General features: G+C 39.6%; 1 protein-coding gene across 7 annotated transcripts in view; it reads right to left on the reverse strand.

Annotated features, from left to right (window-relative positions):
* Positions 1 to 16,913, reverse strand: part of LOC105673069 (uncharacterized) — a 55,070-nt gene that overhangs the window by 35,283 nt on the left and 2,874 nt on the right. Inside the window, exons 1-4 of one of the 7 annotated variants that reach the window (XM_067355339.1) lie at positions 12,571 to 12,797; positions 3,917 to 4,020; positions 1,731 to 2,161; positions 1,095 to 1,385 (exon numbers count right to left, since the gene is read on the reverse strand). In XM_067355339.1, coding sequence (XP_067211440.1) covers positions 1,095 to 1,166 — 72 coding nt within the window. In that variant the 5' untranslated portion in view covers positions 1,167 to 1,385; positions 1,731 to 2,161; positions 3,917 to 4,020; positions 12,571 to 12,797. Of the gene's footprint in view, positions 1 to 1,094; positions 1,426 to 1,730; positions 2,162 to 3,916; positions 4,021 to 12,407; positions 12,798 to 16,913 lie in introns of those variants that run through there. The other 6 variants (XM_067355342.1, XM_067355340.1, XM_067355338.1 and 3 more) reach the window with 6 other exon arrangements.

The following is a 16,913-nucleotide window of genomic DNA, read 5'->3' on the forward strand; positions in this document are numbered from 1 at the left end:
TTTTTTACTCGTTATGTAATTAAAAAAGTGACTTATGCATTTCGCGAAAGCTAGCAATCAGTATCTCTGAAACGAGATTTAAAAGGATTATTCGATACGTCAAACCGGAAAATATTCATCACTTACACTTCCGCGAATCTGCATACGCTTTGCGTATTACAAAGAAAGTAGCCGGTTCTTGTAATTGTTCCTTTTACATCGGCATATTTGTTAATTCATTTAAAATTTATTTAAAGTATCATACCCGAGAGGGGAGCGTGTATGACTCGGTTCACACGTTATCTTTACGTCTAACTGCGAGCTGAAATACGGATGCTAAGCACGCAAGGGTGCCCATTAAATCCCAACGCGCAGAGCATACTTTTCTAAGTATGGATTCGTTAAACAGCAAACATGGAAATACGTTCCATCGATATCGGCGCGCGGTTTACTAACTTTGTTTGTTCCTTGATGCATTATCGCAGCGTCGGCGCGCACGCATCCGTGTACGTGCGTGCGTACTACGCACGAGCTTCATCAATTATAACACTTAATTAATATTTGCTAATCATAATGCTCATGAATTATTTGCTCATAACTGCAAATTGTTTAACTTTAGCACTACCTTGCAGAAGCATGCAGTATACATATATGTATATGTAAACTTTATCATGGTTGACATTAATATCGGTGCTTCCGCGTTTCGGCATCACATTACACATATATGAATCTAATGTAGCCAATAATAATGATGATTGATATATTCGTATTTCATAAATTTAAATTAGCATTTCAAGGCGAGCGAAATCTCGGTTTTAGAACAATAGACGTGAATTCAATTTCGATTCCGTGATTTCCCTTTTGATTATAATATTGATTTTAATTTTAATATAGCGCGTGATTTCAGTTTTACTCTCCATTATCATAATAATATTTGCTACAGTAATATTTACAGCGACGTTCGCTCGCGAATACATCCAGTTTCTACGTTGTATTGCGGTACTCACGCTTGTATACGCCACTCACGTCCTACTACATAAATTTACATGCCGCATACGCGGTTGCTGCTTTGATAAAACACGTCGGTTTCTCACATTTGTCGTCATTATTCCTACCATGGTGAGCATCGTGTTGGCGCTGTCGGTGCTCGTGTTAATCGTGGTCTCGGACGCCGTGCTGGAGCCCATGACCACGACTTTCGGCACTGTGCGGCAACTACGGCTGCCGCCGGCCGACTTGAAGTTGAACCGTCGTATCGCGGACGACAAAAGATCGCCGTCCCGTCCGCCGCCGTCAGCTCCATGTTGTCCTCGGGATGGCTGCGACTGCGATGTATCCCCCGTATCACACGCGTTACTTCCCAAACTACCGCATCTGGTCGCCGACTCGCGACTTTTCGAGCACCCCTGCAACAATTCGGTTTGCGGATTCACGCGCGCGTTCTTCCCTCCCCGTCGCTGGAAAATCAATCAGAGCGATTCGACGAAATTTGATAATTTGTTAACAATAACGAGGAAAAGAAAAACCAGAGAGGAAATTCTCTCCGCTTTCCCTTTCCGTCGCTCTGTTTTTCGCCACCCGATTCGACTCTCAGTACTTTGCTTTCATTACAGTTTACAGAATAATTCAATTATTATTTAATTGTTATGTTGTTATTGCGCAGTTAGCAAGCACGATTAATGAATAACGGAGAAAGTCGAAGTTGGGATAATGAAAAAAAAAAAAAAAGTGCATTCTCCTCGTTCGCTTACTTGGGACTTGTGTTCCGGGGTGGACGGTGGATTCGGTGTGCTTGGCAGCGAGCCCCCCGCAGGGGTACAATGCCGCAGTCGCGCCAGGGCCGTTCGAAGCCCCTCCGTCACGAGGCTCTTTTATTGCTTTCGATTTTTCGCTGTTACTCCCCGCAACGCCTCCTTGCCCGTCTGCCGCCTCGTATGTCGTCTCTTTCCCGCAGGACCCGCTTCCTTTCCGCAATTCCTCAAAAGGATGCTCGAAATCCACTCTCTATCGTTCGCCACAGGAATGTTCGCTCGCGAGAGAGTCGAAAAATGTGCCGATCCGTTGCGTGCCGCTGATTGTGCCGCGCGCCACTTATTAATCGCCACATTCACCATCTCACAGATCCTTTACCCTCACGTGACCTCCTTGATTCTCCTCTTTATCCTGCTTGCGTTTCTCCTGCCTGAAGGCACAGTTGGATGAAGTATAATGAAATTAATCATTATCGAGTATAATTGCTAAATAGAGTGTCAAATCAGTGATTAATGATTATGTTTATCGGGCACTCAATAATTATGATTAATGGAGTAATCGAAAATAATCATCAATCATTGAATTGTAAGTTATTAATCAAAACATGAGTCCATTCTTTATTACGATTGATGCAACAAATTAGAAGATGTTTTGAAAAATACTAGTAATTTTAATAACTAATAATTTTTGTAAGTATCAGTAGTAAAGACAAATTTTCAAATTAGTGTCATCAACGATTACGTATTATGTGTACGAAATAAAAATATTCATAAGCAGGTACGCGAAAATCGGCGTCTCATCGACAAGTCGGTAATATTTCACTTCAATTATTTACGTTTATTATTAATATTTTACCAGTTCAGTTAATTTCGCGTTTACAGTACTTATAACAAATAAGTTTGAAATGCATAGTTTTGTGTGCACATAATATCCATCAATTACATTTCTGGTCGTTTATATTTTGCACATATACAATATACACGCATTGATATTAAGTGGAAAGCCGCTTACGTTTCATTTATCTGTAGAATATTAGACGGCAAAGTGTTAATCAATTATGAACCATGAAAGTAATTACTTTCCGATATTGCCGGAAAGTCCCCAATCGAGAGCTATGGAATGATAACAATTCTTCTTTGCAATTCAACGATGAGCTTCGTGCGAACATTCGGGACGCGTGCGACGAGCGAATATTGAAACCCATTTACTTCGTCCCCTACACTAGAAATTCAGAAATTCTTGCAATACCGCATTTCGAGTACAATTAACGCTAAGTCCCATATCCGGCGCGAGACAAACTGTGCGAGTTATTGTTAGCAATTTTCATTTTACGCTCACATCAATCATTGTGCACGCGATTCAGCGCGGCGTTAGTATTTACATATCGGAAATGAATGGTTGCAAAAAGTTTCTATTAATGCATGTGATAAGCATCAAAATCACACTACGACGAATAATAATCAGTTTAATTTACATAGGAGACTGCATATTTTTCTGAAATTTTTCACCAAAACTCCGTCGTGTTAATTTGTAAAACGTTCCGAATCAATATATTTTATCATATAATTTCCGTCAAAGTTTCAAAAAATTGTTAATATTAAAAATGCTGCAACAATTAGCGCCTACACACAATATCGAATGCAAAAATGTTGTGCTAACTTAAATTAATTAATAAAATATTAATTTTAATAATTTATAAAAATTCCTCATTTTTTACCCATTCTCTACATTTTTGCGATCTCCGTTTATTTGATACTTTCGGAAAATTAACAAAATTAAAAACAGCTTTTATTAATTAAATGACTGTCGCTTTTTGATGCGCTTAGGAAAAATCTTTAATGTCATGAGTGTATTTTTTTGTTTTAACATTTTTTTTGAATCTACATTATTTCAAATAGTTCTCCATCATAGTTATGATGGGTTAATGCATTGCATATATACAGTCTATTTTTTCCTCACTCGCACAAATGTTTGCATTAAACTTACGAGAAGCGTCTTGTGTGCAGAGAATAAAGAGATCTTATCATTCTTATCTTTTCTTATCATGCTTAGACTTTTTTTTGTAAAATGTTCGTTAATTATGGTCTTGTTAAGCAAATGGAGAAGCGGTAAAGTTAGTTTCCGCCAAAGTTGGGACGGCGTAGTCGTTTTCACGATAAACTATCACTTGAACTTCTCCTATTACCTCACATATCACCCATCAATCTCTCGAGTACACGCATTACTCTGACGCGGAACGATCTTGTTCTCTCGAAGCATCGTCACTCCCTTCGTTTCTCGTGCGGATTTCTGTAAAATTCCGAATACAAAGGAATAAATTGAGACGAGACGAGACAAGCAAAGAGATATAAAAGTGGAAACGACTTCGTGTCTTATGTACGCACGCACATTCTACGCTTTACGAGTTCCCGCTCGTAACGTCGAGTCCGATTTTTGCCCTAATTTCGATTCGTTCCCGTCGGGGATTTACGGGACGTTTGACGTGCAAAAGTCTCGAGAGAACGAAGTCGTGTGGGTATGTGTGCGGGTACGCGCGCGCCGCGCGATGACGCGCCGCTTGGAAAAAAATGTGCTCGTAAATCAGGCGTGGTGGAACGTATTACGCTCATAAATTGGAGAGAAAGACGCATCTGTTAACCTTCTATTCAGAATAGAGAGCGCAGCTGCTTATCTGAAAATTTGTGCTCGAGAGTAAAATAGAATTCACCTTGCACTGAATTGGACTCGAAACCAAAGTTGAATGTATTATTGTATCTTTTCAATGAAATGTTTTTCAATGGTGTCTCGTTTTTATCCATTTTAGAAGGATTGATAAGAAAATAGTACATAAAAACCCGTATAATTCTACATTGAAAAATTTACATATGTATTTCTGCAAGCGCACGAAACGGGAAATATAAATTTTCAAAAATAAACACGAGTTTGTCGTATCTCCAGGCAGGATTGCACACAATGACGATTAATTATTACGTCGGACAATGTTGTTATTTCGCCGAAAGGGGAACAAAACACTCAATATTTCGTTGAAACAATATAGAGACCATTAGACGTGAAATTTCAAAATTAATAGCGGAGCATTATCTTACAGTGGCTATTATTTTACGACAGCTCCTATTGTTGAAATAATTGCGAATCGCTTAGTGAGCATAACCCAGCGAAAATAATAATGTCCGAATAAATATGCACTCAATCCGTCCGCGTGACTGCATTTCGACCTAACCATCGAAATTACTTCGAGCCACAAAGAATGAAATTCTGTTAACTATTTTGTAAAGCTAACGAACGGCGTTATATAAATGTATTTACGTTATATAAACATAGATATCCGCTTTGTATCCGTCAAGCCTATATTGGAAACGCGTTGCACACAGTTAACGTGGAGAGCGCGGAAATATTTTCAGCACCATTTGTCATATAAATGGTGAATTAGCTTTTCCGGCTATTACGGTCGCACGGGCAGACCTACGTACACAGATGCAACACAATCCATACTCTGATGACCGGGTAAACGCATCGATTAATTACAATACGGTTGCATTTCTCTGAACTCTTCCCCGAGAATGATGGATTTCTCGTCATCGTATAAAAATATGGCGCGAAGCAAAATTACTTGTAAACAAAATATTAAGCAAATGCAATTACGAAAATGTATGATATATCATAAATAAGTAAATATATATATATATATTCTTTTTTTTTTTAGTATATTAATTTACACGGAATTCATTTTAATTAACTTGCTGAAATAATGACTCTGTTGAAATTATTGTGTAATTTTGTGCAATTTTATATTAAAAAAATGTGATTAAATTTGACTTAAAAATAACGCGAATCGGAAAATTTTACTAATATTGAAATAGCATAGAAGCGTTTATATTTGTATTTCATTAACAATTTAATTTTACACCAAACTACGTAAAAGCCAGTTACATTATTATCCAGTTAGTTTACAATATTGTCCGCAAATGCAATTTCGGACATTATTTAGTATAGCAAAAGATTGCAAATACTACATCGAATAATAATGTCAATAGTAAGATACGTTTTGAATTTTGGATTTCATTCTATGATTTGCGATTTTATTTTTAACGTTTTCTATATATATATCATAAAGTTTTATTTCGATTTTATATTATTATTAAAATCAGAACTCTCTTCGTAAAAGGAGAGATGTAATATGTTATATAGATATGAATGAATTCGGCACTTGTAGATATCTGATTGCATTTTCGCGCTTGTTGATTGAATGGATTTCGATAAGCGTTGGCGTACTCGCCGGAAGAGGTTTGGTTCATTTTTCAAACGCGAACTTCCCCTATTTGAACGCTCTCGTGGTGCTCCGATTTCGCCGGATGACGGCGTACAACGAGCGCATGTCGCATGTGACAAATCTGGCAATTAACTTCCGTAGGTGGCGACGATTAATCGGTGGATTAATATCGGGATCGATCGTCCGTGCGACAAAAATTACGCCGCGACAGGACATATTTTCGTGATTCTCACACCACCGAGAATGATAAAGGTCGAGCGATTAGGTTAATGGTGGTCGAACGCAGTGGCGAATATGGAATTTTACGGGCTTTAAAGAACATCGCTTAATGCGTTGTATACCACAGAAATTTTAATTAAAAGTTTAATTTTGCAAAAGCCTAAATAGACATCGCATACGCTCTATTTTACGGCACAGAATTATAATAAACTTATTACACCGTGTAATTATCTTTTTATTGGTAATTTACACGACATTCTAAATACCGTTGATTGTATTTTACACGCATATCGAACGCGGCGTTCAGTATTAAAACGCTTGTTACCGATAACCTCAACGATATTTAACGCATGAAAAGCCTATGATATGCAGTTGACGTGACCTTTTCAATTATGAGAGCATTTTCCAAATTATTATTGAAAAATATATGCACAAATTTCGGTTTTTTTTTATCGCGGAATTGCCTCTTGACCTGAAAATTAATCAATTTCTAATTTTTTTATACTCACTCCTGCTTAATTAATTAAAATTTTTAATAATTTTGACTTTTCAAAAATCTGTTTTAAGTATTAATACAAACATAATTCACATTAAAAATATAAACATGAATATAAATTTCATTAAAATAAACACACCGTTCTTTTTTATTGATAAATATTTTTCTTTGCAATAAAACAACAAAATATTTTGCTAGATAAAAATTTATTCCGAAAACGAGTAAATATATTGACGTTTAAATGGCATTTAGATGACGTTTAATTTAACTATCTATGAAAAATTAAATGTTGTAAATATTTGTGATGAATAATTGTAATTTGTATGTATATGTTCATTAATAATAATAACGATTAAATAAATAATATGAAATAATAATATAAATAATATGCATTCTATGTATCTCAAATAATAGTTTAATAATAATAAATTATAATATGTTATTTTGCATGGTATTCTTATGCATAATATTATAATATAAATTAAATATCTTTTGAAATTATTTTGTTATATCAACAAATTGTTAGGACGATTTGAGTAATAGTCAGGGCCTAAGTTTGTGTTTATACTGCATATCAGTAAATCCGTCACTAGGGGTTTAAGGGTGCGACAAGAGGTTACGACGACGAACAGGGGGAGGTCGAGGTGATAGAGAACGAGGGAACGTAGGCCGATCGACCTGGTTAACCTACATAGAGAGAGAGAGAGAGAGAGAGAAAGAGAGAGAAAGAGAGAGAGAGAGAGAGGGAGAGGGAACAGAGAGAACAGAGAGAGAGCATAGAGAGAAAGCACAGAGAACCTCTCTCTGTTTGTGCCCCTTTCGTCCCGGCTGTTCGGCATTTTTTTCTCGCGTCACAAAGAAGAAACTTTATCCGATTCTCTCTCGGCCTGCTCCTCTCGGCAATCTCTGCCTATCTCTCTTTATCGGCCAGAGAGAGAGAACGGCCAGGTGGAAAACTCGGCACACGTTGGCGCCGTCGACTTGACGAACGAGTATTTCCGCTACGCTGAGCCGAGGCGACCCTCCTCGCGAGGAAAAAGCGTGGTGCTCGTGCGAGATAATCGGTGCCAAGAAAAAAAAAAAAAAATAAAGACTTCTTGTAACACGATGCGTTGTGAATCGGAGAACGGTAACTGATACAAACTCGACGTGCTTTGATTGTGATGCTGGACGCACGCGAGAGCGCGCTTTCGCATTCGTGTGATGTGCCTAACAACGGGATCGCGACGATTGGTACGAGATACACTTTTCGCTTGCGCAACACGAAGAGTGAAACTCATCGAGATTATATCGGTTTCAATCTCTGTGTTACGGATACGGTAAATGCTAACGCGTCACGTCAAATCGCGTGTATACGCGAGTGATAACGTAAATCTAAAGTCTTCGCGCCAACAGACTCAAGTATAAGCTCGACATAGCAATTTGTTACTCCCTTTTAAACTGTAGCGCGTCGCTTATAGCGCCTATGGTATCCATAGTACTCTATAATACTTGTGGAGTACAGGTGAGAAATAAATTTACTTAGCAGAGCTCAACAAAGTTGGAATGACATTGGTGTAACTGCCCTTTGAGAACGGCGCACGTCAGAGTTAAGTGACTCAACGGCGGAAGTGGAATAAGTCAATAATTCGTCCGGCTCATTTTAGATACGAGATCATATTTAAAAGTGAACCTCGCAATTATAGACTCGGTCCAGTCTTCCATTAAGCCCCTCAACTTTTTAATTTATCTCACTTTCGGTCACCTCCTTCTTTTCTCTCTAGAACTTTAACTGCCGGTTCATCCGGACCAGCGCTGAAAGATGAAAGCTGCCACGCTAGCTCGCGGTCGCTTCGCACCGAACGAACATTATTTCAACATTATGCGTTTACCGCGCAGGCACATGTGTGTATAAAATATGTGACAGCGCAAAAACTACTCTATTAATTGACCCGGCGAAACGCGGCGACACGCGCGCTTCCGCGAACCGATACGTTACCATCGAAACGGGTGGCGGCTCCGATGCTTTTACACGCTTCGATTCTTCCTCCCCGCGCATCTGATGGGGCGGACGATCGTTACAACGACCTATCTCATCCCCCATTCGTCCATCATCGCCGAAACGTAAATACGGCGCAACCTCCGATAATCCGAACTCGTCGATGATACGAATTTTTCCTCGAATATGTGCACGTTTAAAGTGTATTTTAGCAAATTATCTGTATCTCGAGAATCTATTATTTTGAGGAATTTGTGGATGATGAGAATTGGAGAACAAAATCCAATGTTTAAATTTAATATTTCCAATACTGGTTATAATATTATTACTTTATCTTTTACAAATTGCAGAGTTGATGTTTTCATTAAAACAGGTGAAGCTTTCAGATGACATTTTAAAAGAGCTCTTGAGCTCTGAAAATAGATTCAGATTTTTAGAATTATATAATATTTGACAAAATAAATTGCATACGCAAATCCATATTGTCCGTCTCAAGTGATGCGTGACATGTACATATCTTGCGAAACAAAATTTAATTGTTTCAAATAATTGACGATATGGTCGCACAATCCTTTCGCTTTTTGAAAATTTGATGGTGACGAATGAAATGCTTTCCTCATTTTTGAGTAAATTTTATAAAGAAACTAAAATTGGACACGGTACAAAACGAATAAGATGAAAGATAAAAGATTGAGATATAACTACTACAAGTACTAAGTATTTCGTGACAGTTCTTACGTAACAAGTATAGAACTTGTTGCAAGATTAAAATGAATTCATTTACGTGGATCAACACTGATGATAAGTTATGTAGTCACTCGTGATATTTGATTCGTGCAATATTTATCTGCAAAAGGATTTTGATAGCATAATTTTAATACGGGACGACGAGATCATATAAGTTTCTTTCATTTCATTTTCAAGCTCTGACATTATGAATTACATAGTTTTTTTTTTGTAAAATATATGTGCACACCATAAACATCTTATATGAACGAATATTATAAATATGATAGAATATTTCGAGGATTCAGCACAATTTCTATTCTTAATTAATTTTGAAACACTTGATTTTATTTCTAATAGAGTATTTTGGATGTTATATAACTATCGCTTTGTTTATCAATATTGTTCGCAATTTTTATTCGCATATTTACATCAGACTTCAGTGATTCAAGTACTTTGAATACTTGTTTGTGGTCAATTAACTCGGATTACAGAGGTTGCACTCTATACCGGAAGGCGCTACGGTCTGAAGTTTTAACGTCATGACGAGAGAACAGCAAAATAAGAGACAAGCGTCTCATTAGAGAGGAATATCTATGAAAGAGTCAAGAGAGCACGAAAGAGGAACATATATTCGAGAGCGAGAGAAAGTTGAGGGAGGTATTTATCGGGCAGGCAAACAGAAGCGGCGGGAATATTATTATGCGTTGCGACGCGAGTCCTTTCTGAGTGTCAAACAGCAATGCATATAAATTGGACGTCAAATATGTTTGCACTAAAACAAGTATAATCGAGAAAGCGAAAAAGACAAAAGAGGATGCAAAGTAGAAAAAAAAGGGAAAATCAAATTAACGAAATGGATTGTTTCAAAAGCACTCTAAATCGAAACTCGAGCATTTTGATATAATATGCATTGTTTTTTTTTATTACACATCTAATCATGGTAAAATAATAATAGCACGTTCGATCAAATGGGGAAAGCGAAAAAGTGAAAATATATCATCTAGTGCAGCCGAAATTTCAGCGCTCATTTAAGTGGAATGCATAACTGTTGAATGAACGTTGTGAATCTATAGATTCGCAGCAAAATTTTTGAAGTATAGGTTTTTTTTAGATTTTTAAAAATCTTTTGCAAGATGAACATTCTGTGGTATAAATTGTAAATAAATGATTTATAAAATAAAATGAAACAATCAGATACGTTATGATAACACTGATAAGAAATAAGCTTTTTTTTTTTACCTTAAAGTTCAATAAGAGGATCCACGAGGATAATTGTAACAGAAGTAAAGCGACATTATAACATTTTACGAGCACATAACCAACTGATCTTTCTTAACAATTATATACAACTATATCGTTATATTTTTCGGATAAATAACCATTTCCATTGATAATTTTGTTATTCACTTTTGGATTTGTCGTCGAAAAATATTTCTGTATCGCATTTATTTTCGAAATTAAGATAACCGATTCTATCTTGGTTTAACGTGCCTTTGAAGCAATTGATTCAATTTCACGTGTTAGGAACACGCAGAGTTTTCTTTTGGCTTTCGCATTCTCGCCCGACGTAATTCGAAGCGAACGAGAATCGCGTTGCAATCCACTTGGCTAAGTGCACATCCGAGTTCGCTGGGTCATTCGACTCTCGGGGAAAAGGTTGTCGAAACGTCGGAACCTTCGGCACGCCAGACACGTACAGTACGTCTCCACGAGCGGTATCTTCGTTTCGAACTCGAAAGGAATTGGATATCCGGTCCGGCTTCCGGTAGGCGAAAAAGGGGAGCGAACGATCGCGACGAAGCTAAAACTCGGTTTCGTCGAGAGGCTCTCGAGGCACGTTTCGCATCGCCCCGACCTACATTCGATCGGCCACGGCGTTCGACAACAAGCTGCTCACGCGGTTAGTAACCGGGAATTGAAACTGATGTAACCGCGGTGAGTTCAATTTTCGAGCCTGTGGAATTTGGCTTTAGAAGTCCGTTTCACGGCCCGGTTGCCGCGAATAAGCATTAGAATTGTTTTTTCATGCCTTTAGCTTCAAAAATCCAAACTCACCGAGACAATAGAACGAAAGATAGAAATGTGAGATATCTATTTTGTGTTTCGTATTTTTTCAATTTCGCATGCTTTGCTAGTAGAATTCAAGCTAATTCTAGTCGAGGAAAAAATGATTTGCAATGATTTTTATCTATATATCGCTATCAGTGACATAAATAAATGTATAGCACAAATGCAATTTGTATCTATACCATTAATAACACTGGCGATACAGTTATAAATTATATAAACTATTACATGCGTTGAAATTTTTTGTATTTTTCAGAAAGAATTACGTACCGCGATATCCCAGATCATTATCTTTTCTCTTATCTCCTACCTTTTTCACCGGTTTCAATCCTGTTTCTAAATGCATCAGTCCATTACGACAATTGCAAGACGTCATTCGCAATACGCTGCGATGCACCCCTCGCTGCACGCGTCGGACAGTGCACCGACCGCAGAGAATCGCGAGGCGTCGCGGCGAGAGAAGCGCGCTGACCCGTTCTTCTCTCGTGCACAACGCCACCAGCGCATTGGAAAAAAGAAAAAAAAAAAGCAACACTAACAACCCTCGGCGACTTCGTCGCCGGAAGGAAGACGACCGCGCATCAACATCGGTGATTATTTCTGCATCTCCGACCGTTTCGCGCGTCCGATCGAATTGCACGCGATGTACGATGCGCGTGTCCTCCCGTGCATTTGCCGCGAACGGAGGAAAGTTTCATCCTAAACTTCGACAGCCCGAACCCCTGCGTCGGAGAACGTCTGAGAAGGACGTGCCTGAGTGCACGCGCGCGCGTACGCGACGCTAACAATAAAATTGCGAGCGGCGAGATTCTCGCGAAAGCGCGAGGCGCCGTTCATTGCTCGCGAGCGGCAACGAACATTCACACGGGACGCGCGCGCGCGCGCACGCACGCAGGCACGCACACGCATATACATACACGTGTACACGGTGGGGGATTACGCACATGCACATGCACATGCACGAAGTGCACGAAGGTGTCTCTCCACCAAGCTGCCCCCGCGGCTGCTTGAAGGGGCACGGACACGCGAGACCGCTCGTGCATACGCGGAACCCGGCGATGCGGGCCTTGCACGCAATACCTAGAGCTTTTCCAAATGCGAGATCGACAGATTTCGATTTGAAGGAGAGAGAGCACCACCCGCTCTCGCGCCCCACGTATGACTGTCGCATCGCGGTATACAGCAGCAACGGCAACGATGCGCAGGAGCGTGCGAACGCCTGCGCTTCACCTCCTCCACCGTCCTCCACCCTCCGCCACCCCCCCCTCCCCCCGGCTCCCGTGCGCGCACCTCCTCTCTTCCACCTCTCGCGAGTTAAAGTTAAACCCCCGCTCTGTTGTTGTTGCTGCTGCCTCTGTCGTTGCCTCCGTCTCCCTCGCGTTCCCCCTCGCGCTCCCCCTCGCGCGCAACATACCCCCCCCCCCCCACCCCCTCGCCCGATCGGTCGGTCGATTCGCCGTTTCGATTTTGCGTCCTAATATCTCGCCCTCGTGAGATAAGGGCCGATCGCGGTCGGCTGGAGTGGAATACGCGTTTGCGAGGGGTGGACCAACACTTTGAGCACTTCCACATTCAACCTTCTTAACGAGGAGCGAGGAGATGTCGATTTCGCCGCTCCGCTTTAATCCTCCGGCAAGAGAAGAGACGCAACGGCCAATTTCGACCTCTCTCTCGCATAATTAACCCTTGACGATTTTCCGCCTGCGATAGCGCCGACGTTGATTTTTATGTATTGAAAGAGCAAATCGGAAAATCGCGGAAGAAAAATTAATGGGGGATAAAACCTTTCCAAAGCCGATTAAACCCCATAAATTGCGGTGGGAAACATTAAAGTAGACATTCCAATTCACAACTGGATCTCTCTCAATTGTGTGCTTACCTGGAATACTTAGCGGTAGAAATAAAACTTGAATCGAATTTTGCAGTTGTCAGATAAGTGAGGGTGAGCAAATACCGTGGAAAGTGAAGACGTGGTGTATTTCGGAAAAGCTATCTCCTCGTTCTTAAAAAAAACGCAATCCGAACGTGATTGCGTCAGTAAAAAGTAGCTTTTCACGTAACGAGTATTTCTAACAGCATTTTTTTTCAAAGCAGTGACGTCTGGAAAGAAAGTTCGCGAATGTAGCATTTAAGTGCAGGATGCAAATAAATTCTACTCTTCTCCGCCCCCTCTCTCTCTCTCTCTCTCTCTCTTTCCCTTTCCTCCCTCTCTTTCTCTCTCTCTCTCTCTCTCTCTCTCTCTCTCTCTCTCCCTATTCGTATAATCCCGTATTATCATCTATCGACAGCGAAGCGTATTTGGGGTAAAGGTGACTGACCGAAGCTTAGAACAACCAATGTCTTTAGCCAGACGTAGTGAGAATGCGAGCCACAATATAATATGCACATTTTATTATTTGACACTTGCATATATGTATATGCATATATGCATACGTGCGTATTCGCGCGTTTGGCATGGAAGGCAAAGATTTACGAAAGACGTGAATATTTTATGTTTTCATGTTATTTGCGGGTCAGTGATAAATTAATATAATTACGCAGGGGAAAGCGAGATGAAGTTAGATTCTACGATATTCCCGGCTGGTAACATCTAATATTCATGAGTTGGTAGTAACCTGGAAGGAAAAAGGGAAAGAAAATGAATGAACGTGTCGCGTGAAGTGGAATGTCACATTCTTTTCTACGGGGAGAAATGTGGAAACCAATTTCGCAGATTTGCCATAGAGGAGGCGTTTTGTTTTGGATTTTATGAAAAATTTTGCGAAAGCCACCCGAAACGCAAGAGCGCGCGATATTTTGTACCTTTAATATTTTTCGCGTGTATATAAACCAAAAGGATGACATTCATTGGTGGATTTCTCGATAACTGCACTGTGTACGTGCTGAACAACCGAATAAATAAAAAAAAGAAATTTACTCGCAAAAGAATCATGACCATTAAAATATTTTATTTTCCGCCACAGTTGTCTATAATTTTCTTTCAAATACAGGCGTTTGTTTACGTTTCTATCGCACAAGTGTATAATTTATGTTGCCCCACACAGTGATTACAAATAAAATATTAAAGACATCGTTGAAACGTTTTTCGTGCGTTTAACACTCAATATGCTGTGTAACGTTTTTTTTCCCCGTCAACTTTTTGCGGCCGACGTTTCTTCAATCCGCCACCGATGACATTGCTTTGCCCTAGTGCGGTGTATCGGCAGCATTATGCCCGGAATATTAAGTATTATCATGTCACTGAGGGATTCTTAACATCGACCGCGTATAATTACCCGCTCGATCGATGGGCCGCCGATATTCCTCCTTTCGCGCGCGTCCCCTTATCCTTTTTTTTCTACGCCGCTTTATATTGTCGCGTATGGCGAAACAATCGACCGGCTAATTAGCCAGCTGAGAAGCCACCGGGTGGCATCGCGAGCGAGCACGCGGCTCTTTTGATCGGAGAATACACATAAGCTTAATATATCTTCGATACGCGCAGGAGATTCTCTCGCAAGCCCTCGTCGTCTTACGACGGTCGTTTCTCCATACCGTGCATGTTTACAACAGCATTTTCCGACGGAATACCCAATTATCTTGGACTTAACTCGACAAAGTACGATGATCGTGCGAGTTATCTCCGTGCTGTTCCTCATAAGAATTGTTTCGATATCTGTTACGCTTTCGATTTGCTCGATTTGATGAAAGAGCGAGGCCGATTCGAGGATGCTCGTGTTTGTGCGAACCGCAATCGATGTAGAACAAACTCAGAATTTTCTTCGAAACTGACTAATCCTCGGAATATATGGATTTAATAGAATAGATTAAGTGGAGCGGCCCGCATAGCTCCTAAAGTTGATAGACGATCGCCGTTCAGCATTATGAGTCAGCGCGGAATAGAATGAAATATATGAGCGTAATTCCTTTAAGACACTCGACATAAAAAATATACAAAGGGGAAACGTAGGTAAATGATAAATTGCGGATTAAGTGACAAAATGATAAGAGAGTGACGAAAGAGTGACCTAGTGATAAAATAATTATATGTGAACAGCCGAAAGACGGAAGAGTGATTTTTACCCTTTTTTTCAGTTTTAAGATGACATTAATAGACGTTTCTCTTAACACGATTGGGTTTTATTTTTATTAATAATAATGGTGATTGATTATACTAATATCGCAGCACAGAAAGCTGAACTTGCTCGCGAGATTCAATTCCGACCCTTCCGTCCCGTGAAGAGATGAAATAAAACCCCGTCTTTCTAACGTAATAAAGCGTAATAAAGCGTTACTTTAAGAATATTATTACGAACCACGCAGTACATTATAACATTATCCTCAATTATTAGCGTTAACAGTGATGTAAGGTGAGGAAATCAACCTGCGTATACTTGCACCATTAGTATATTAATAGTGCCGCGTTCACGTAACTCTCCTACTTGAAGGTTAATCGACTTTGTGTTGCTTCAGCGACGACTTAATGGCTGCGATCGGTGCCCGTCTTGCAATCTCGATCGGTTCGGCACAGCTCGTGGGAAAAGTTTCGCCGCGTTAGCAGCAAATTATTGAGCTTCGCTGGCGAACGCTTGCGACGTTTGCGCAGATGCGCGATGTCTTACCAAGCGCGAGAGAGCTTGTGCCGTTCACCCCGTGACGGTTCTGCCCTACATCGGCCGCTGTTTTGATCCGCCGCTCGATGCGTCGAAAAATACGCGTCGACTCGCGAAATGTGCGCGACCCACATTTAACCTTTTAATCGAGAGATTGGAAAAACGCTCAATTAGAATTACATGAGCTTTCTTGATTCATCTGCTCATTATCGTTAAATATAGGTATGATGCAAAATTACTTTAATTAATTAATAGAGTTCACACACGCAAGCATAACTCAATATGTAGGTATTTATCATGCAATAGGCCAATTATTAATAATTGTTGAATTTCGAAAACGAATATTTCAATTTAAGGACTTATGTTTTGATTTATATTACCGCCTGTCTAACTCATTAATAAAATTTTATCATTGGATTAAATCCTGAGCAAAATATTATGGCTGTTTTTTCGTTCAATCTTTTTACATTAATAAAAACATATTGGTATTATTTTCGAAAGTTAAATTTGACGAAATTTTGACGAAAAAGAAAAGTTTAATCTCGATTATTTTGAAGGCTGAATTGAATCAGTCTTCCATTAAAAGCACGATATTATCTCGTCTGCGTCAAACCATCGTTTTAATAATTTATAATACAATTTGCATAATTTATGTTGAATGATTAAGGAGGTAATCGAATAAGATAATTAATCAAAAATGTACATTGTGTTTTCAAGTGGAGACCTTGTTTCGTCGAGTCATAAATAAATAATGAGTTTGGACAAAAGTTATTATTTTTCGGCGAATCAATAAGAAACAGTTCAACGAGAAACAGTGGAAGGCTTCTTATA

Source organism: Linepithema humile, chromosome 5, assembly GCF_040581485.1.
Source record: "Linepithema humile isolate Giens D197 chromosome 5, Lhum_UNIL_v1.0, whole genome shotgun sequence".
Classification (NCBI taxonomy): domain Eukaryota; kingdom Metazoa; phylum Arthropoda; class Insecta; order Hymenoptera; family Formicidae; genus Linepithema; species Linepithema humile.